At 37.0% G+C, this 22,349-nt stretch overlaps 4 protein-coding genes and 1 non-coding gene across 6 annotated transcripts; 1 reads left to right on the top strand and 4 right to left on the bottom strand.

Moving 5' to 3' along the window:
• Positions 1–31: 31 nt before the first annotated feature.
• Positions 32–3,502, bottom strand: LOC103963462 (actin-related protein 2/3 complex subunit 4). Its single transcript, XM_009376288.3, has 8 exons — positions 3,322–3,502; positions 2,987–3,052; positions 2,678–2,730; positions 1,868–1,895; positions 1,135–1,209; positions 743–847; positions 562–651; positions 32–253 (listed from the first exon to the last, which is right to left on the bottom strand). The coding sequence occupies exons 1-8, from the start codon at positions 3,322–3,324 to the stop codon at positions 164–166; spliced, it is 510 nt and encodes a 169-aa protein (XP_009374563.1). The 5' UTR covers positions 3,325–3,502; the 3' UTR covers positions 32–163.
• On the bottom strand, positions 3,488–3,575 carry TRNAY-GUA. The gene is given in 2 exon segments: positions 3,488–3,523; positions 3,539–3,575. It is a non-coding gene; the product is annotated as a tRNA-Tyr (tRNA).
• Positions 3,576–4,275: 700 nt separating this feature from the next.
• LOC103963463 (tubulin-folding cofactor B) lies at positions 4,276–8,609 on the bottom strand. Its single transcript, XM_009376289.3, has 7 exons — positions 8,327–8,609; positions 7,435–7,553; positions 7,245–7,306; positions 7,027–7,068; positions 5,796–5,929; positions 5,535–5,604; positions 4,276–4,747 (listed from the first exon to the last, which is right to left on the bottom strand). Exons 1-7 carry the CDS (start codon positions 8,581–8,583, stop codon positions 4,700–4,702), a joined length of 732 nt encoding a protein of 243 aa, XP_009374564.2. The 5' UTR covers positions 8,584–8,609; the 3' UTR covers positions 4,276–4,699.
• A 1,794-nt stretch (positions 8,610–10,403) lies between these two features.
• Positions 10,404–15,309, top strand: LOC103963464 (O-fucosyltransferase 1). 2 transcript variants are annotated; one of them, XR_007256560.1, is made up of 10 exons: positions 10,404–10,532; positions 10,631–10,802; positions 11,848–11,926; positions 12,011–12,081; positions 12,184–12,272; positions 12,729–12,852; positions 12,940–13,223; positions 13,945–14,074; positions 14,273–14,955; positions 15,042–15,309. XR_007256560.1 is itself a non-coding variant. In XM_048579569.1 (9 exons), exons 1-9 carry the CDS (start codon positions 10,525–10,527, stop codon positions 14,876–14,878), a joined length of 1,563 nt encoding a protein of 520 aa, XP_048435526.1. In that variant the 5' UTR covers positions 10,404–10,524; the 3' UTR covers positions 14,879–15,309. The 2 variants fall into 2 exon arrangements, 1 of the variants encoding a protein (XP_048435526.1); XM_048579569.1 differs by having other exon boundaries at positions 14,273–15,309.
• Positions 15,310–16,507: 1,198 nt separating this feature from the next.
• Positions 16,508–20,817, bottom strand: LOC103963465 (TBC1 domain family member 13). Its single transcript, XM_009376291.3, is given in 11 exon segments — positions 16,508–16,916; positions 17,149–17,265; positions 17,777–17,956; positions 18,436–18,564; positions 18,671–18,769; positions 19,173–19,325; positions 19,857–19,961; positions 20,208–20,300; positions 20,407–20,493; positions 20,495–20,629; positions 20,631–20,817. Coding segments are annotated over 11 exon segments (1,395 nt in total). The 5' UTR covers positions 20,763–20,817; the 3' UTR covers positions 16,508–16,751.
• Between the last annotated feature and the right edge of the window lie 1,532 nt (positions 20,818–22,349).

The raw sequence follows: 22,349 nt of genomic DNA, 5'->3' as shown, positions 1-22,349 counted from the left end.
AACATAGATAATACTGGTCATATGGGCTATGTAAACCAACTCACTTCCAAAGCTTCTTTCATACCATTGGCAAACCGTTATGAGACGGTAACAGAAAAAACTGTCTGATGGTTCAACAGCGTATGTGAAAGCAGAATTCATATACAACTTGGAGACAGAAATATTACATAAATTGTTTCAGAAACTCTGTGGCGACCAGCCTCCCCCGGGTGTTCACTGACATCTTTAATTCACTTATCTCCTTATCAATATCCTGCAACCCAAAGAAGCAATGGAGTTAACAATTTGAACACAACGTTATACGGCTCAAAACTCGTATAAACATACACTATTAATCGTGTACACGTCAATAATATTGTACGAGTTTCAAGCCGTGTAACGATAAGAAACTTGCTCCAGAGATTAAATTTGCATGCTCCAAAAACAGCCTACGCCACCCCAACTAGAGGCAATTGGTATTCTCAAATGTAGAAATTGACCAGTTATTTTGTGACTCAAAACTCGTACGGATATAAAACACTATTAAGCATGGAATTTTATAGGGTTTCGAAAAATGCTTGCCTCCATGAACTGTACAATGAAATCGATGAGCTTGTGCTTTTGCATCTCCTCGCAATGATAATTTGTTACAAGAAAACTAATATCATAACCCTGCACGGTACAATTAAAAAAAAAAGGCTTGAGTAATTTGGGGACTTCATCTACATAATATATTGTCCTATGCACAAAAGAATTAATGTACCTGCACTGGCTTTCTCCTCAACACCTGAAATGCTTCTGCTCTCATCGACAAAAATCTAAGAAATTTTTTAGTGAGTATATTTTCAAGCTCATCTGCCTGCTTTACCTATACAAGAGAGAGCACCCGAAAAAAAACAGAGAGATAAGGGGAAAATAAAAAGGGATATAGATATCAATTCTATATACAACTACAAATCTTGCAGGCAAGAATGTAATCTATCCTAAAAATTAGACAGTACACAGATTACAAACTCGGAGCACCAATTCAGTCCGTAGCTTCTGGCTTTTTTTATAAGATAGAGTCAATGTTAAAACGGTAAACAAAACACAACAACACTGTCCAAGCGAACATCTGCTATTAAGCATACCAACTACATACTAAAGTATATTCACCTTGAGGCTTATCCGAAGGGAATTTATAGATGTCTCTATTAAGCATTTTTCAGCCTCATTTCGACATATCAAAACCTGTGACAGCAATAATACAAAAAGCTGAGTGTACATATATTTACGGAAACAAAAAATAACGAAATCTTGGTAACATGAGCTTAAGATATCCATCATATTCTTTTTAGGAGTATCTGGCTCATCAGAGTTCATGTGTTCAATGACAACTATAACATCATGTTACCATAAGCTATGAAGTCTAGAAGTTGCACCTTTAATAGGCACAACTGTATAGAGGAAAGATCTTGTAGAGCTATCGAGAATAGCATATAAGGTAGAGGGTGGGGAGATTTACTAAGAAATCTATGCTCATGACAATTTCCAGGTCATTAGCTACAGCAAGTTTTCCATATTTAATTTGCTTAAGTCCCATATTTTTTTGACATTGAATTCGTCACAAAAATGGTAAAAAGGTCACTAATAAAGTTTGGGAATGAAAGGGAAGCATCCTTGCCAAAATCTCTAACTCATACAATAATTCCACAACTTCTGCCGTGTTTAAAGTAGGCATAGAAAGAAAAAATGTGAAGAAAAGAAAAGCTGTAAATCCTGACATAGTGCAAGGCATTAGAATCTACATGTAGGCAAACAACCAACTTTGTTAAGCTTTAAGATTAGGACAGGAAAAAAAGAGGGTGGCGGCGACTGATCTTTATCATGCCAAAAGGATGGTTCTTACAGGATTTAGCAGAAGTTCCGAGCTGGTCCTGCAAAACATTAAGAGAAGATTAACACTTTCTCGGCTAAACAGATTAGTCAATAGTTCTAGTTTCTTTCATCCTTCGAATTTAACCACCCATTTTATAGTGAGCAACACAATTGTTCTCATAAGACCTTACTAAATGTGTACAAAACTACAAATACATGCAAAAACATGAAAAGTGAAAATTTGAAGGACAAAAGAATCACTAAAGGACATGGTGAGGCATAGGAAACGCAATAGTCTTCCTAGGGAGGACATCTTGTACTATATATTTGGATTAGTTTTAATAAAACTTCCGCCAAAAAGAACATAAATTCTGAATTATGGGTAAACTCAATACACAATAGGCATGTGTTTATTATGCCTGTAAAAAAAAGGGTAGCACAATGAGGAAAACCTTCCACGATAGGACTGCTCATGTTTTAATTTCTATTGACAATGTAGGGAATGGGATTTCTCAACTGATAATGGCACTATATCCAAATAGACTCACTCGGATATCCAAATAGTCTCACTCGGATTTCCTTACATCATTTACCAGTAAACTTTGCGTTAACTTGTCATACAAAACGACTAATCTAGATATTTCTTAAAACACAAAAAAGCAGTAAACAGTAATGAATTAAGCCTCATTGTGACAAAACTTAGTTTAATAGCATATAATTACAGACATCCATTTCTCTACTGGCCACCTTACTAGATTTAAGCAGCTCGTTTTCTCATACTAATTACAAAACATTAAAATTAAGAATTTAAAGAATTTAATGCGGCAGCAAGTGAACATACTTCAGCTCAACTTCCGGCTTGTTATGCCTTTCAACTTCTTGACAAGGAAAATTCTGCAAACAACGCATCGTACGCACACACGATACAGAATCAAATCAGGCATTAAAAGCATGTGGAAATTCACCAATTCCCATCTGAATACTAACACAAGTGTAATCTGCCCAATTCTTTTAATTTTACACATAAACATAACAGATACTCAACACGAAAAACAGGTAGGTAGAGAAGAAATCAGAGCTCTACAGAAATTAACAACGCTAAAAGGGCTCGGCTTTCGCATAAAACTGGACCGTAAATGTGAAGACCTACCTGTAGACACAATGCGGCATCGAGAGTGTTCCTTATACACGCCAAGTACAATCGCAATGAGTTCGACTGGGAGAAAGAATTAAAAAAAAAAAAAAAAAAAAAAAAAAAAAAAAAAAAAACTTGTCAGAGTATAAAGGAACTGCAAAAACAACAATTTCAATGGAAATTAAGCGAATTATATGCCCAAGAGATCATGCAAATTTGGTTTAATGATCTCAAATTTTTCCTTAAGGGTCTGCTTGGCCGCCGAGGAAGCGACTCCGTTACACACTTTTCCAGCAACCAAACAGAGAGTGAGAAAGTAAAAAATGAGCTCACAGATCCGATGGGTTTACCATGTTAGGAGCAGAGCAGAGCAGAGAAGAGGGACTGGTTCAGGCGAGAGAGAGAAAGGGTAAAAAAGATGTATGGCGAGCGAGAGAAAGAGGGAGCAATCAGCGATCGGGGGTTCGGAGCGTTGATAAGGAAATTGAAAAAGGGGAAGAAAAAAAGGAAGAAATATCCGACCTGCCGGATTCGAACCAGCGACCTAAGGATGTCTGTTTTATACAACTACAGTCCTCCGCTCTACCAACTGAGCTAAGGTCGGACTATTGTTAACCTGTCCACGCAAATCATATTTGCCTACTAACTGTTGAATAGTACTTGTCACTTTTTGTTTTACATTTACACTTTTCATTCTGCTAACTTGACAGATAAACTGACATAAGGGTTAATAATATGGAGAGAGGATCCTTGCTGGATCCTTCAATCACATTCGTTCATCGTATTTCGTACTGTCAGTTTTCGTCAAATACTCTTTATATTCAATTTTAAACAAAAAAATTTATAATAATTTCTGACCGTACGACTGTATGATGAACGGATGTGATTTGAAAATCTCCATAATCCTCACAAAAAAGATTCGATGAGGATCCTCACTCAATGATATGAATTCATAACTTCGACCTCGTGTTTGGGCAAGGACCTTGTAAGAACCAGATGATTTTGGCATAATGATTTTCGCACCAATGTTTTTTCCGCTGCATTCCTCTACTTGTATACCAACGGAAGGGGTCATATTTTTAGGATGTCACCGGGGCGAACTGTGGCAGAATTAAGGTTTAGGGTTATACACTATGGCCATATATATACCCAATTAATTGTTAATAGCCTCTTCGCACACGCTTAAGCCCACACAACATGCATTTTTTAATCATGCACGCTACGCGACACTTACAAATTTTTTACTTATTTTAGTTATTTTTTTTATGTATATTCACAAACTCAATAATCCCAAACACAGTAAATGATAACAACTAAACCACTTCACATTCATAGCAGCCTATAATCCCATCACAAATAATGAATTCCAACTCCAGTTGGCAAACTCTTCACACAGTTGTAAGAAAACCCAATCCGAAGAATCTCGACAAGACCATTGTTTCTTTACCCTCTTTTATCCCCAGATTTCCTCCCAACAAGCTGCAAGGCAAGCATTCCAGTAATAACCTACTACGGGTGGCAGACTCAAAACGAAGGTTCTGCTCCGACCCTTGAGGAACCTCAACAACTTTTCCCTTGCCTTGAACACTCTAAAGGATTTTTCACACGCATAACTCGCTCCTGATAAATTACAACTAAAACAAATGTAATTAAGGAAACTTAAACATGATTGCTTCTAAAGGGTCAGGCCGAAACATGAAGTACATAAGTACTCTCCTTAAGACCTGCCTAAATTTCATCCTCCTCAAATGGATCTCGTTCAGGGTAGTCGCCAACCTGAAAGTGTACTAATCACATTAGTCAAATCCATAAAGAAGTCGTACAGTGAATACACAAAAAGGCCATGTTGTAAAGAAATCCTCTCAATTCATAAGCAGGGTCTTTCTCTAGGTCATTTAAAATAATTGCATTTAACATTTCAGATTGGAACGGTTTTTGCACCAGAATGGTGTTAACAACTTGTGAAGAATCAGATACAGAGAGTATGCAGGCATACAAAATGTGGAAACATGGTGGCCAAAACTTTTTGGTGAATATTTACAAAGTGGCTTTCAGTAACTTTTTATCACGTATGTGACTGTTATGGAGGCTTCTGCCTCATTCCTGATTCAAGTCAAAGGTTTTCTTTTGAGAAGAAAAGGTCAGTTGGTGGAGGGAGAACTGGAGAAAGGAGTATACTTCTACGACTTGAGAGAAGGTGTACAAGGGGTATCCATATTGGATGCAAGGGCTCGGGTTTGAGAGTAGTTCTTGACCATTATTTTGTACAAGTTTATTTAGGAAAGGTGAAAGCTAGTCGGGGGCGTAGGCTGGTTTTTGCTGAAGTATGTATCTTGGTATTCCCTTGTGTTTGTCATCTTGGCTTAGTTAATTTTTTCGTCATGACAAGGGGATTTATTCCAAGCACACAGATGGGTGGCAACATGAGCTAACAGGTCGTATTAAAGTTTAAAACAAACACATTCCTATTTCTTGCCAAATAACCAAATCGAAAACATTTTACAGGGAAATCAGGAGGAAAAAGAAAACATTTTAAAGCGTGTCCAGAGTAAGGCATACAAACCTTTACTTTTTCTGGCCGAACCATTCCACCATGAAGTGGGGGGCAACTGAAATAACGCGTTCCTTTCACCCTATCACATGAAGAAGAGGAATAATGTCAAACAAATAATATGCAGACGACAGGAATGCAAGATTAATTCCCAAAAGCATTTTAAATTTTATAACTGAGAAATATGTTGGGAACACAAAAAGAAAACTGACAATATTTATTATTGGTAAATGAGAACCAAAAAGACTTCTCATGATTTAGGAGCTCACTTACATGCCATCATGCTTTCCCAAAGGTTCATCGTATTGAACTCCAACCCAGAAACCAGGACCCAAAGGTTCTGCCCGACCGACATATTTAACAACACCTCTTTTAGCCCCTGGTTCAACTTCACATCTATCTCCGACCTTCAACATATAAATGAAGGCAGCTAAGACAATCATGATTATTGGTCCACAAGAAATAAGACAAGATAAATTGAAACTTAACACATGTAATTTGAAGAAGATTATAGACAGCAATAATTATCTCAACTCCTAGACAAAATACAAGAACACAAGAAAGAAAAAATAGTATAAAAAAGTTCATTTATTCATATAAAATTACAGTTCATGTTCCATATTGAATGCTGAAGAAAATGCCAACTGCATCTCAAAAATGATCCGCCTAGACGCTAATGCTTGAAACCAACAAGGTTTGAAGAATAATCTGTTAGAATATGAGAATGATTGTGGGTGCTAGAAACCGGCTATTGTATTAGAAATTGGTATGGAAAGGTCTTGTTAAAGAGTTTAAAGTTGTCCTAATCAGTTTGGGATTGAAACTTTAATTAAATCTTGATACTTAGCACTCATAGTTGGATTGGAATTGTCTGTCAGTTTCCTACACTGATTTTAATAGGGAAATCACAAGGATTGTTTCCATATAAATAGTGGTCACTGCTCTCACAGAATATGACGCTCATTATTGGACTTAGACCTATTGTAAATCGAGCATATTGTTTCTGCAAGAGAGGAGAAGCTGACCATTAAAGTCGACTATGACTTCATCTTCTTCGGGTTTCTAAAGGTGAGATTAGTCTTACACCATCACCCTTAATGGCACAATATTATGAATAACTCCATGGAGACTTCAATTCTACAAACTTTAACCCTTTGGGATCAAATTTCATAGATTTTATGGCCACCAGGAAAGTATACATATAAATTATATATTCAAAGAAAGAGAGATTTTACTGCATGATCTATGAATCTTCAGCTCATTAAAGTGCAGTGTGATTCCACAAAAAATCAAGTACTGATATGAATATATAAAAAGAGACTAATGTCTTAAAAAAAATTTACTCGAGCTGCAATCAGAATCTATTGGTTTCTTAAGCTTCTTCTTTTCCATCATCTATTCCGCATATCTAAGTTCATTATCATACTTATAAAATGTTATAGGTTCATCTTAAAGGACTGAAAATGCTTGTTTTGCCAATAAGTAAAATGGGAAAAGTCCGGACCTTAATATTCACACAGAGATCTTCCATGTAGTTCTCTGGTATCTACAAACAGAAACTTCTGTCAACAAACTTATCAACATATCCATTCACTTCCACATGCAATGCTGACTAACAACAAAAGCAACTCAATTTGATTCATGATTAGCAAACACCAGTAGAAGCAATGGGGTATAATTTGATTACAAAAGGAATAGATAACATATATAGGAAAGGCTTACTTTGTTCTCAACTGCTGATGGGTTCTGCGACACCAATTTGTCCTTAAATTTTCTGAAAGTACCTGATCACAAAACCCCGGAAATACGGACCCTCAGACAAAACAGTAAGAATATTCATTGAACTAAATAAAAACACACATTTTACAGACATTATTCACATAAAATTACAAATATATCGGGAAACTCTCACCGTCCCTCTTCTCATAAGCTTCCTGTGAAATGGTGTACTTCTCCACCAACGATGTGTCCTCCAGCCAACCCCCGGAGGTCACCGACGAAGGATCCAAGTCTACAACATGTAGCCGGAATCTTTCGATTTCGAAAACACATAAAACAAACAAAAAATCACAATTAACAAACATTGGTCTCACTAACAAAACAATGCAACTGTGAACCAGTAGTTTCTAACAAACATTGGTATCACTTTGTCAGACTGAGTAGCTGGCCAACCTAGAGAGATCGCCAACCAAAAGAATCACCAAATCATATTCTACATTGTTGGAGTTCGAATGAAAATTAAAAGTGCTATTGTCCCACATTGATGAGAGCAACTCATCAACATCTCTTTCATACGTCTATGTCAATATGACATAGTAATTTAGAGTAAAGCAATCACCGTGGACGGATCCATCGTCCATGTGGCTTAGAAACGGGATGATTAATTAATCAATAGATAAGGCGCGCTCTCATTATATTTTCGGAGAAAAATACATGTGCTAGGAACTTGAATTCGATAAAGTAATTCTGGTGGACATCGACAAAGTAGAGGTGAAATTCTGTCTACAAGGGCATTGTAACACGCTCTGCAAGCCCCTATCAATTCATACAGTCAGTTTTCAATTCTTTCTCCTTTTTGTATACCCTCGATTCAGTTTCGATTTAATATACACCAAATTGATCTTTGTATTACAATTTTACATCAACTTGTCTGTTCATATTCTTATACTTCTCTAACATACATTCATTGCGGCATTTTATCAAACATGATGTAGGCAACAATCTCACTAATCCAGAATGCAACCAGATAAAAAATCACAATTAACAAATAACATGCGAGAGAGAGGGGGCGAGGGAGAGCTGACCCATCGTGAGGGGAATAGAAGCCGAGGGGTTTGGAGTTGTCGGTGAGAGTGGAGACTAGGGTGTTGGCGTCGTCGTAGAGGTGGAGGGACATGGAATCAACGGAGGTGCCGCATTTGCGCCAGAGCTTGTCCTTGACGGACTCGACGGAGCTCTGGAGGGAGAAGCGGATGTCGGCGGAGAAGGTCTTGAGATTGGAATGTGTTACGCGGAGCAGTACAGATTCGTCTCCTTCGATCTTCTGCAGCTGAGACGCCATTTTTGTTTACTGTGAAAAGCTCTAGACTTTACTATGGAAGCACAAAAGCTCTAGACTTTACAAGGGAAGCACTTTGCTTTTAAGTGAAAAATGTATGATCGTTTGCAAAATGTTTTTAGAATGATTAAAAGCGCGTGCCTAAAAGAACATCATATGTAGTCTGCCTAGGGTCTAAATTTAACAGTGGTAACTAAACACAGGGGTTGCGCTCATTACAAGACTTAACTCACACCTTACGACACAGATTGACAACAACCATGCACTACATGTGTCCAATTCCTAAAGACACATGGATTGAGCTACAGTTTGAAAGATTAACATGTTCGAGAATCTCCAGATTGACGCTTATTTCAACTCTCCGACATCCAAATCATGAATGTTTGGGGTCCATAATATGCAATGAGATATTGCTTTTGCTCATTCGAATTGAATGGGGATATATCCATTAATATTACACATAAGAAATTAATTATAGACACTAATATAATAAGTGTTGAGAGTAAATCTCACATTGATGAGACGAGAGATATTTACTATCATTCCGGGTATATCTCAGGATCAGGGTGTGACATATTAAAGGACTAAAAGTTTCATAATAGTCAAGCCCTTTTTATGACTGGAGTTCTTCAACTCGTAGTCTTCCAAGGTTGATGTGGAGTGTATGCAGTTGCATTCAAATCTGTGTTTATTATGGCTGATTTGTGATTGTAGTGCTTTAAAAAAAAACAACTTAGTAAAAAATCTAGAACATCAAATGTGTTTGGTAAAACAAAAAAAATTACTTTTTTAAAAAAGGTATTTGTCAAAATCCTCACCCCCTAAACTTAGAACTAACTGTCAATTTGCCCCCTCAACTTTAATTTGCATCAATTACTCCCTAAACTTTTGTTTATGGATAAATTCTCCCTGCCGTTTAAATTTCTCACCTTTTATCCATGATACATACTAAAAATAAAAATAAATTAATTAAAAAAAAAAAGATAAAGAAACCACATCTCTCTTCCACTTTCCCTCTTCTACCCGATTGTGCCCCTTCCCACCGACCCCTAACCTCAAACAATCAGCCACCCCCTTCATCCCACTGCCCTTTCCCTCAAATTCAGCCCCAGTAAGACCTCACCACAACCCACCTGACCCACAACAAGTCCCATATGTTAATCCTTTCTTTTTGGTCGAATCCCAGATGCTAATTCAAAAAGGAAACAAAAATGATCCAAATGACGATTTTGACCTCCAAACTAACTAACGGAACCATGGATGAAATGTGTGAGACTTGACAGAAGATGAGAATTTGGCCATAAATAAAAGTTTAGGAAGGGAATTGGCAAAAATTAAAGTTCAGGGATAAATTGACAGTAAATTACACGTTTAGGGGGGATTTCAACAAATAGGTATTTTTTTAAAACTGTTATCAATGACAGTAGGAAAACGTAAAATAAAAAAAATAAAAACATGTGTATAGCATACTTCTAAAAGAAGTGATTTTATCTTTTTTAACATATCAGTGCATATTTAATGAAATTTTTAAATAACAAGTATACTCCACATATTTAACAAAATTGTAATTATTGCGCCTATATTATTCTCTTTGAAATTATTATATTACATGAAATACCATATTTTTTTTTTAGTTATTAAATATATTCACAACAATTTATATAAAAGTTTATCTAACGCTCATACATTATTTTTTCTGTTAAATAAACTTTTAAATTAAAAAGTTTATCAAATACTCAATAACTTTATTTTATAACTATTTATTCGCACGTCCCTCGGAAGTAGTTTTTTTTTTTTTGAACAATTTATTTCATTTTTATTTATTTTATTTAATATAATTTCAACACTGAATATATTTTCCTTGCGACTTGAGATCACAAAGTGGCAGCAGTTGAAGTGTAAACAAAGGAAGAAAGAAGCTGAATTTTCTCATCTCAAATTACAATGCGAAGGTAAATCCCAACTAATTCCTTACATTCCCTCACTCCGATTCTCTACTTTCCCGCTAACCAGACAAAGTAATCCCATTTTTTCCGTTGATTTGATGCAGACCGGGGAGGCAGCACGCGAAGCAAGCTGCCGGAGGAGGAGGAGGGGTGATGAAGGGCACGCTTGGGAGGCTATTGATCGGCGTCGTAGTTCTCCTGATCTGCACCGTTTCGTTTCTGGTTATGACCACGACCAGTGGCGGTGGTGGTGGTGGATCTGGATTTGGCTCCGAGGTTAGTTGGAAGCTGAGCTTTCGGATTTACTCCGTTCAGTTTTAGCTTTGAGGAAGTCTAGTCTGTTTGGTTGATGAGAAATTCTTTTAGTTGTTTTTCCGAATTCGATGGTGTTATTATATTACTGTGAGTAGAGTTTAGTATGCTAGTTTAGGCACTTCGCTTTCGGTTTGATTTCCGGAGTTAGTAATAACGATGAAGAAGTGCTTTTTTCGAATGACGGCTCGAGCTTTAACTTGAAAAGGACTATGGTTTACTTAAATTATGATAATTTGTATGCAAATGTCACTGATGCTTGGAAATTATGCAAATTACGAGCTCTATGTGAGTAAATCAGTGTATTTGGGAGTGGTTTCTAGGTATGTTATCATGTTGAGGCAGTGATTTGATTGTTAATTTAGATGTTTAGGTGCATTCAAATGACCGCCAGAAGCTAAATTCTGCCGCTTTGTTTTGCCACCTATGTGCCAAGCATTATCTTTGTTATGGATGAGATTGTTGGAAATTAATGATCTATAACATTTTTTCCAGTCCTTTCTAATCAATGACAATGATAATTAGGATGATTATCCAGTATCTTCTAACTTGTTGATCAACATGATTGGTTTATGTAAAGAAATTATGTAAAAAATGAAGCAATCAAGCGTAAAGTACTCAGGTCATATCCAATTTTACGTTATCTAAAAATATGAAAAAATTAGGCCTTACAAAGTACTCTTCTGAGATGCATTTGATTATATTAATTCGACATCTCAATGTTACTAGGAGTTTTTATTGCGTATTTTGTGGTGGCTCCTAAGTTGAAGTTTTAATGTTTGCAAGCTTATACATTGTTCATGTATGTGTGCGATAGGGATAACAAAGGTGGGATATCATTTTTAGTTTGTCACCTTAAATTACACGTCTCCCTTTGTCTTCAAAACACTCTTAAGAAGTTAAGAGGTTCTGTTCGTTCAAGGAAGATAAGAATTACTGTGACTTTTGGAACTGATTGTTATTATATGCTGAAAGTTTGACTCATAGTTATCTTGCCATGTTTGCGCAGATTAACTTGGATAAACTTTGGAGAAGTGCTGATTCTGGTGGTTGGAGACCATCATCAGCTCCACGATCTGATTGGCCCCGTATGTCTTTCCTTTTTTTTTTTTCCCCAATGAATGATTTAATAAGTTTGTTTTAAAATTGTTCTGATGCTTCTACTATGGCAGCTCCACCAAGTGAGACCAATGGCTACCTACGTGTGCGCTGTAATGGCGGTCTCAATCAACAACGTACAGCGGTTCGTATCTTTTTCTGCTTTCTATGGTCTGTAATTACATATTTTCACTCATGTATCTGACGAGGGAAATATTTGCCTTCTATTACTCCTTGGACGTTTTAGATATGCAATGCAGTTCTTGCAGCAAGAATCATGAATGCTACACTTGTGCTGCCAGAACTGGATGCAAACTCTTTTTGGCATGATGACAGGTATCTATTTCAATGGTTCTTTGATCCTTAATTCACATAGGCAGATTTGACTTCTTGGTGTATTCAAATTCACATTTTATAGACTTATAAACTTTATTTTCTGACTGAGGCTATTAAGTATTAACCAAGAGAGATGAGGTAGATAAAATTGTGACAAAAATGCAGATACATAGGAGACGTGTCGCATATTTTCTGTGAATAAAAAGACATTTCAATGACTGGTCTATTGCTTTGTTGTATGGAAAGAGAAAGCTTCAAGATATCTTCATGAATGGATTTTCTTGCAAAACCATTAGCATCTTTTTGCATAGTTTCATATGAATATCTCCCTTCTTTTCTTGGAAAAGCATAGGAATCCGTTCTGAGGAACTGTGAGTAATGTGTCTTTATGCACTTTCCTTGTCAATTGTATGCTGGTTTCTGTTAAGTCTATAAATTGTTATGTAACATGTGCAGTGGTTTCGGCGGTATCTATGATGTTGAGCATTTTATCCAGTCATTGAGGTATGATGTAAAAATCGTACAAAAAATACCGGAAATTCGCAAAAATGGGAAAACCAAGAAGATAAAAGCTGTACAGGTAAATCATCTGTATTTTTTATGATCAATTTGAGTTCTTCAATAGGTTTGAAATGTTAACTCCCCCTTCCTCTAAACCTTGTCTCAGCTTCGTCCGCCTCGAGATGCTCCTATCAGTTGGTATACTACAGAGGCACTTGCGAAAATGAAGGAGCATGGTGCTATTTATCTTACTCCCTTTTCACATCGCTTGGCAGAAGAAATTGACAACCCTGAGTATCAGCGGTTGAGGTGCAGAGTTAACTATCATGCTCTGAGGTTCAAGACAAATATAATGAAGATAAGTCAATCCATAGTAGATAAGCTTCGCTCACGAGGTCACTTCATGTCCATACATCTTCGATTTGAGATGGATATGCTGGCATTTGCTGGGTACATTCTTATCTGATTATCTTGTTATGCTCAAGTTTGCATCTACATGGGGGTGGAGGGTCGGATCTTACATAAATTGTTGACTTTGTTGCATATGGTATAAGACAAGAATGTAATAGGAGCGGAAAAAAAAACCAAAGCAAATCACACACAAAATTACATGTAGAAATATGTTTGTGTACGCACACATTGAGTTAAACTTTTCAAAGATTTGATGGTACTTTTGTAAAATATTTAGGGTAAGTGGGAGTGGGGGTTCCCTTTAACCAACCCCTGTCATAGTTTCCGCTTCCCAGCATAACTTATGCTTCAAGGGACATTGAATACAGATTGGTTTGACTACTCGTTGATTCAGAACAGGAGAAGAAAGAGGTAAAAGAAAGATTGAAAAATAATTTAACACGACTACTTTAACTGAACTTTAACCTTTTATTTTAGTGTCAATTGGGCAAAACTAAGATTCCGGCACAACATGTGCATTCTATATAGTCTCACTAAAATGAGGTAAGTTACTAGCGAAATCCTTACATAAAATGAGGAATGACTAGAGTGTTGGCCTCTATATCTTGTATTGAAATTTCATATTTCATTGCCGCTAGACTAGCTAGGCAAGGGGTATTTTTTTTGTTTGTTTTGGACGAAGACCGAAATAGTTCATGAGTTTAGATTTTGAAAAAGAATGTTATCTGAGGCCTTAACATCTGGTATGATTATTCTCCAGCTGCTTTGATATTTTCAACCCCAAAGAGCAAGAGATATTGAAGAAGTATCGAAAAGAAAATTTCGCGCCAAAGAAGCTCGTCTACGAGGAAAGAAGAGCCATTGGAAAGTGCCCATTAACTCCTGAAGAGGTAATATTATCTTTCTTGTTAATGCTTTACATTCTGCAGTATATGGAGCCCATCAATATTAAGATTATAACATTAACCTGGATGGCTGTTACCTTGCATCGGTATCTTATGTTTTTCTTATCATTTTGAGATAACAGGATACAGATGACATTTTCTATAATAAAATACTAACAAAATTGTCACCCCATTTGTATGCAGGTTGGCCTTATTTTACGTGCAATGAGGTTTAACAATTCTACCAGGATATACCTAGCTGCCGGTGAACTATTTGGCGGGGAGAGATTCATGAAACCGTTTCGGGCTTTGTTCCCTCACCTTGAGACCCACAGTTCTGTGGATCCCACAGACGAGCTATTAGAAAACACCCAGGGATTGTTAGGGTCTGCAGTGGACTACATGGTTTGTCTCCTCTCTGATATTTTTATGCCTACATATGATGGCCCTAGCAACTTTGCCAACAATCTCCTTGGACACCGCCTCTATTATGGCTTCCGGACCACACTTAGACCCGACAGGAAAGCTCTTGCTCCAATCTTCATTGATCGAGAGAAGGGACGGACAGCTGGTTTTGAAGAAGCCGTAAGGAAAGCCATGCTCAAGACTAACCTTGGTGGGCCCCACAAGAGGATCCCACCTGAGTCTTTCTATACAAATTCTTGGCCGGAATGTTTCTGCCAAACATCTCCAAAGAATCCAGAAGATAAATGTCCACCGGACAATGTTTTGGAAATTCTGGAGGGCCAGTTGAGTGAAGCAACGGATGGCCGGGAATCAAATTCAACAATATCTGTAGCCGAAAGATGAGAAGGTAGTTGCAGGACTTTTAGCGGATACTTGTGCCACCGCCATATTGTTGAATCCCTGTCTGCCTAATTGACAAGGTATATGGGGTTTCTCTAATCATATAAGTTGATGGTTTTTCGGCGGTCTGATTTGAGACCGGTTCCATGTTGGTGATTGGTGGCAGGTTCATGTTCTGTGAATCTCCGACCATTGTGATTTAGTATTTCGACAAAGAAGACGGCAAGTTGGCACTGATACTGTGGCTGGATGACACACGAGACACGTTGATAGTTACAAATTTGTTATGCTGTGATCTAAACATATACTTTGTGAGCTACTGTATGATATTGAATCGACTTCCTTGTATGATTCTGCCATGTATGGCCGTAGTGACATAGTCTAACGATTTTTCAAGTCTTACCTTAACAAAATAAACGATTACCATAAACTTACTTGGTATGCTCCTGCTCATTATGGTTTTCGCTTTTCGATAGATCGCTCCCACGGTGGGAGGAGTCGTTAGCATCAACGAATGCCTGGACGGAACAAAGGCTTCACGTAGAGGCATCTCTAGAACCTTAGTTGTTATTGAGAGCCTCACCCTGCCATCCTTCTGGATTTCGGTGTTTTATGGGCGCTCTTGAAGGGTTGATTCACCTTTGCTAGGCTATATCCATGTACAGAGTCGATTCACCTTTACATGTCAAATATTTGTGCGTACGTATTTTTTATTATACGCATGTCAAACTGTGATTTGCAACTTCAGTATACAAGTTCGCGGTGTTAGGGTTAATCATGTAGGGTAGATGATAGCAGTTTGGATGCAAGGGGCGCTTCCTAGCGTGTTGCTGCTTACTGTCGTTTTTCAATATTTCTTAGTGACTTGGATGGCTGAACTTCCGATTGGTTTGGAGTCAATTTAGATGGTGGTTTTTTTTTTGGGGCCGGGGTGGAATTTTAGGATTAATAAAAACTCATTTTTCAAAATAAATAAATAAATAAATAAAAACTAATGAAAAAAACTTGAAAACTTTAAGTTTTAATAATAAAGACCAGATAAAAGGTAAAATGAATAATACTATGATTGACTTTTTAAAGTAAAAATATGATTTTTCGTTAAAATAAACAGTAACGAAAGCTTTTCGTTAAAGTTTTTATTTTTTTTTCAAACCCAAGAAGGCTTTTACCCCTCTTTTCCGTATGCTTAGATTTTCGCCCTCTTTACGTGTGAAAATGACTTAATTGACCCTGTAGTTTTAATTACATTCAAACCTTTAACCTGATTTCCATGTTCAAGACCCCCTTTGAGAACAACTCGAGCATCCCTCGAGAACTGCTCGATCCCATCTCGCATGCTTGTCAAGCTATCTCGTCGTAAGTGTTATATTCACTTGCTGTCATATTACTCGAGGGGTGTCAAAGTATGCTTCAATTGTTCGCAAGGAGGGATCGAGTTGTTCTCGAAAGGGTCTCGAGCAATGAGAACTAGACACAGTTTCAATGCAATTAAAATTATAAGGTTAGTCAAGTCTTCATACATAAAAGATCCCCTCTAGCCTGTGGGGCGCATAGCCTACGTGTTTTTACCCCTTGATCATTATTAGCATGCTTTTTCTGTCCAAATATTGATACAAGAACAAACAGATAAAATAACAGCAAACCATTCGACAATCCACCAAATCGACTCGTATGACTAGTGTCACAGTAGACAATGTTACCCTGCTAGAATTGGTGGAAAAAACGAAACAAGTCTATCCAGACTATTCAACCAAATTAATTGAAGGCAACCATCTGTTACTCTAAGAGCATATACATCCGGTCATTTACAAAACATGGACATTTGAAACACAAAATGATGGAAGAGAAAAAGAAAAAGTAGTGAATGTAAGGTAAATTAGCCTGAGGATTGTACCCGCAACTTGTTGGCAACGTAGAGCAGATGGCTGATGTTTGTCGGAGGATAGCTCTGCAGTAGTTTGAGATTTGAGGTAAAATCACCTGCTAGTAAGCGTCTCCGAATGAGAATCAACATTGCACAGCATACTCGAAGAAGGGTTTCCTACAGTTTGTCAGTTAGCTTCGTTGTTAGCATACAAACAAACAAAAGAAAAAAAAAAAACCAAAAGCAAACTCCTAAGAGTGGAGCACCACTTATAGTTTGCATCTTGGGACCTCAACCCTAGTCAAGTTTGATAGCTCAACTGATTTGCATATTATTGACCATCTAAGGGTGGTGAATAACACCCTGACAACAAAAGAAGAAAGGGAAGAGAAAGTAATAAAAATACTACCTGAGGACCTTCGGGGTCACTTAAAAGTGTATCCCAAATGTGAAGGCTGTCTGCGAAATTGAATTCCTGGGTTAAGAGGAGGGTGATCCACCTAAATGCATAAAATTGGGGATTGACCTGTCATTTTAAATTAAAACCCAGTCAGTACTAAGCAACAATTTTAGTGAACTACATACATTATTCTTGAGTAACCATGAAGACCTTGCGTGATGAATATTTAAGCATTTAATAAGGCTGTCAACAGGAGACAAAATAATAATTCTCTCAGCCATCTACGAAAAATCATTGATTTTGATCACATCTCTAAGGCAGGCACTGGATAACCTTGAACCAGGAACTCAAAAGAATCTAGTAACATATAATTTCAAGGTAACATTTATTTGGAGGCATCAGAGAGCCCCCCCAAAAAAAAGAACACAACTAAGAGTAAAAAATTGTTGTCCAAACGACAGGAAGAACTCGAATATTTTTAGTGAAAGTACAGATTGTAAACCAATATCATAGCATGCAGACATCTTTTCAATTGTGTTCCATCTGTTTGCAGGTTTGATGCACAAAAATCAGTAAACTAGAAGGTAGAGAACTCAGATTGGAAAATAAAAAAAGATAGATGCATAAAATATCTTACTTTGGTCGTGATCTCGAGATGACGCCATAGCTCTTCATCATGTTCCTTTAAAAGCTGTGACAATCTTGTTATTGTGGAACGAATTCCAACAACACTATTATCGAGTTGCTGACAGAAATGATCGCGGAAGCCACTCAATAATTCAACAAAACAAAAGAAGGTGTCTGCTTCAGCAAAGGCCTACAAAACTTGACATTTGGAAACAATGAGAAAAAGTGACCAACAATGATAAATAGAATGACAGTGAAAAGGTGTTATTGCACGAAAGCATAATGACAATACACTGATGTACATCATTGTATCCATCCCTTGTCCACGCCTTAGCACAATTTATTGTTCATAGCCAACACTCAAATCAGTCACTCATCATTTTCTTTTGTTAAAAGAGAAATCATAGGCAATGCTGAATAGTTTCATGACAAATTACTCTAAATTGTCCCTCCCTTTGTGCATGTTATGATTAAAACCTCTTTTGTCATACTTAAGCCTACAAGTCCGGAAAAGTATAACCATATAGAGATATTGAACAGAAGAACATGCATTTCAAATTAAATGAAGGACAATCAGAAGTTCAACATCAGCTCCCAAAAAAATATATGGCACTAACATAGAAAAACATATATGATACTAACATAGAAGAAAATATATGGCACTCTTACCGCATCTTCCTCATTGGGATCATTTTTTAAGACATAGAACAGTGGTGCCAAAATTTCGTTCATCCCTTGAACATATCTTATACCCGGATTTAGCTTGGCAAATATAACCAAGATGTCCTTCAAAGCATCCTGAAATTGTTATATAGAACTAAGTTAGCCAAATGGGTTGTAACTTGCATTTGACAAATCTTATAACTGTCCGTACTGTAGTCTGAACCGTACATCAAGCACAAACCTGATTAGATTTAGCATCTTGAGAGTCCCCTGAGAAAAAATGCATGTCTGGATGAGTGCGCTTTACATCTCGGTCAATTTGTTCTATGATCTCTGTGTCCTACATGATCCAAAATTGGAGTTGCATATCTCAAACGGAGGTTTTGCACCAGAAACTGTTACCACCATTCTATAACGGTAAAACGTGACAATGAACCAAGATTTACACAGAAGGTTGAATTATTAACTACATCATACATATGGTCTGAACAAGTTACATTCTTCACTTTTAACAGAATCACATCACAATTTACTTGAAAACATCAGGTTTCTTCATCAGTTCTCCCCAAATAATCTTGGTTTGTTTGTACCATGACTTTCTAAGTCTGTGAAACACGTTTGTTGGTTTCTGAAACTATTTTAAAGTTGGCTTATAAAAAAATTACTTTCCATTGTGTAGATAATGGAATGGAAGAAAGTTTGCTCATTAATCAATTGAGAAAGTAAGTTCACTAGCTATTTACCTGAAAGAACTGATTCCAGACGCTGGACTTCCCAAGACTCAATGGATGCTCCCCATGAGGTATTTCAGATCTTGATAGCAACCCCTTGCTTTGACATTTTAATTCATCATGGTCGCTAGTAGTGCCGTTATCCATCTTCCTCGTGATTTCTGACTGACTAGCCAAAGGAAACATTCAGAAAGCCAGATTTTCACAGAATTTGAAAAACGAAAAATGTATGAATCACATAGCATATTTTGACCTTTCAGTTTTCGTTTTATCATAACTAATCATTAAAATCCACAAAGCTGGCTAAGCCGCTATGAACCAAGAAACATGTAATATACAACACTCCAAGGATAAATAATGATAACTGCATTGCCAAATTGGAACGTTTGCAGTAAAACCTGTGGGTTACCCCTGCTCTCAATTTCAGAAATAAATTAATGACATATGCTTTCTAGACAAAATTGTCCAGTAACAACTCTTTGCACTATTAGCATTACCAGCTGATGCTTCAATAGTATCATTTTTTTTTTTTTAAATATTCGTCAGCATCTCAATGGATTTAAATAGCTCATGCTCCCAATTAAAGCAAACTCTGTTCTTCTTAACCCTATGCCATTAATCTAGTTTTTCGGTTTGATCTTTAAAACCCAAACATGAACATAAAAATGTAGCGTGAAAACAATAAACATGACTTACAGGATTCATCAAAAGCTCATCTTTAAAATGCTTGTACTGTGACCTCTTTTTAGCTAACTCAGACGACCAAAGCCCCCGATCTGGTGGTAGATATCCGAGTAAAAGCTGCAAGCAACAATTATCAACCATTAAAACTAATCCAGTTCCTTGGCTGCATCATGGGAAATCAGAATTGCACACTTGTTTCATTATGTCATGCTCCATCGGCTAGACGGGTACGTCTCAAGTCCTCAAGTATCATTCTATCCATAATAAAGCTAAATTTTCACCAGAAATTGCCCGCATTTTCTCTAAAAACAAACACCTCCTACACACTAATGAAATCAAACAAAAAACCCGAATCATTATCACCTTCCAGACTGTAGACCGTATCCCAGCACCATCCGGTATGCCCTGCGATGAAATTCTCCGCAATTCACGCAAATTAATCACCTTCCTCGACAGCTGCAAACAAAAAGTTAAGAAAAACCCAATCATTTATCAGCTACACATGCAGAGAGAGAGAGAGAGAGAGAGAGAGAGAGAGAGAGAGAGAGAGAGATAGGCTAACCTCGGCCAAGAGCTGAGACTGTCTGGAGATATCTTCGGGGGACGGAGTGGTGTTATTGCTCTTGTCTTCGTGATCCGGAAATGAATCATGTGGATTGGGGCTCGGGAGGAGGCTTGTCTTCCCTGGTGGATTTGGGAGGAGCAACAGGGATTGGCGGGTGAACCGTGGAAGCCGGCTCAGAGTCTGAGGCAGAAGAACTTGAAATTTCGGTGGTCAGGCCGGCAGGCGGTGGGATTGGAGGTGTAGCGCTGGACGCGATCGTCGTCGATGGAAGGGGAGGGCGTGGAGGAGGACCAGAGCGAGCTGTTGAGCCATTCGGGGACTCGCTTCTTCACCATTTGAGGTGAGTGAAACATGCAATTTGGGGGAATTGGATCGATTGGATTGAATATCTAGGGTTTCTTTCTTATGTGTTCTGTGAGCTGACGACGGAGCTTCTTTCTTCTGCTTGTTTTGTCGCCACGAGTCTCTTCTCCGAAGAAGGAAGACAAGGCTGACAGATAACAGAGAGTGAGTGATTGAGGAGAGTTGGGTTATATAACCTTCTTGACAGACGAATCAAAACACGCCACCGAGAGATTTTTTTTTTCCAGTAACACGGTTCGATATAATAATACAAATAGTCATATAATTAAGAAAAAATGTTTAACCAATTGTATTATGACACATATTGGATTAGGCTATGTTTCTAACACATTAAATTCATTTATTTAAATTATAAAGAGTAAAATTCGAACTTAAATGAGTGAAACAGATTACTCTAATCAACTTGATTAATATCATATCTAACACAAGAGTGTCAGAGTTGAGAATTACCCTTAATCGCAAACTATATCAAATAATAGAAGCATGTGACAAACTTTGTTTAACTGCATGTATAGGATGAGTGCAACATATTTCTTAATTTTTGTACCAAGGTGTGCTACGCTCGACTTACACATTTTAAATGTATTTATATACGTTAATTGCTTCAATAACTTTTTTATGACAAAAAAAAAGTTAAATATTTGAAGTGAAAGAATAATATTCGAACATGCTAGAAAAAACTCTTCATAAACCAATCAAAGTAGCTGAATCCACATATTAAAATCGGTCTTTCAATTTTCATCTACATTCTATTGAATTTACATTAAGAATAGATAAAATAATATTTAATAAACAACTAATTGAATTACATTATTGCTAACCTATTGTGAGGCTAAGTCCATCCCCTCTCCCTTAGTGTAGTAAACATTGTTTGTTCAAACAAAACTAAAACGATCATTTGACAACTAATTGAATCACATTATTATGCGCATGCGAAATGTCTTTTTTATAATTGGCACTACGTGCCTCTTAAGTGTTTAAAAATAGAGAAAATAATACAACTGATTGAATCACATTATTGTGCGTGTGTGAAAGACATTTTTTTATCACCAACAGTACGCTTAAGATGTTTTGAACGTGTTTAAAAATAGAGAAAATAATATTTAATAAACAACTAATTAAATCACATTATTGCTAACTCAATGTGAGGCTAAACCCACCTTCTCCTCCTTAGTAGGCCTGGCAAACGGGTCGTGTCTGTCGTGTTCGTGTCGTTTTCGTGTAACACCTGTTATCTTAACGGGTCGTGTCGTGTAACACCCGTTATCTTAACGGGTCCTTAACAGGTCGTGTCACTTTACCCAACGGGTAAAGTGACCCGACCCGTTATGACCCGTTAAGAAAAAAATATATTTTTTTACAATTTGCACATACCACACATTGCGACATAAATATTACTTGAAAACATTAAAACATTTCTCGTTCAAGTACTATATCTACACTCGAAAATGAAAGCCTAATAAAAAAAATAATACATACACTACTAATCTATTACAAATATTAAATGTGCAAGGATAAAGAGTTTTTGTTTTTAAGATTGTAAGTCTTTCTTAAAAGTTTACACCTCCATTTACAAA

The sequence above is a fragment of a genome, unplaced genomic scaffold (genome assembly GCF_019419815.1).
Source record: "Pyrus x bretschneideri cultivar Hongxiangsu unplaced genomic scaffold, Pyrus_bretschneideri_v1 Contig14, whole genome shotgun sequence".
NCBI classification, from domain to species: domain Eukaryota; kingdom Viridiplantae; phylum Streptophyta; class Magnoliopsida; order Rosales; family Rosaceae; genus Pyrus; species Pyrus x bretschneideri.
Note: the sequence above shows the minus strand (reverse complement) of the source record. Positions and strands in the feature narration are given on the sequence as shown.

Excerpts from the sequence above, each read along its gene's own strand:
- LOC103963462 (XM_009376288.3), bottom strand. Across the intron at positions 1,210-1,867 it reads CGGAACTTCTGCTAAATCCT|GTTTTGATATGTCGAAATGA; the intron begins GTAAGAACCATC and ends TTGCTGTCACAG. Across the intron at positions 254-561 it reads TCATTGTACAGTTCATGGAG|GATATTGATAAGGAGATAAG; the intron begins GCAAGCATTTTT and ends TTTGGGTTGCAG.
- LOC103963464 (XM_048579569.1), top strand. Across the intron at positions 12,273-12,728 it reads TCTTTTTGGCATGATGACAG|TGGTTTCGGCGGTATCTATG; the intron begins GTATCTATTTCA and ends TAACATGTGCAG. Across the intron at positions 12,853-12,939 it reads AGAAGATAAAAGCTGTACAG|CTTCGTCCGCCTCGAGATGC; the intron begins GTAAATCATCTG and ends ACCTTGTCTCAG.
- LOC103963463 (XM_009376289.3), bottom strand. The coding sequence starts at position 8,583 with ATGGCGTCTCAGCTGCAGAAGATCGAAGGAGACGAATCTGTACTGCTC. Across the intron at positions 7,554-8,326 it reads TTCTATTCCCCTCACGATGG|ATTCCGGCTACATGTTGTAG; the intron begins GTCAGCTCTCCC and ends CGAAATCGAAAG. Across the intron at positions 4,748-5,534 it reads TTCGGCCAGAAAAAGTAAAG|GTTGGCGACTACCCTGAACG; the intron begins GTTTGTATGCCT and ends GTACACTTTCAG.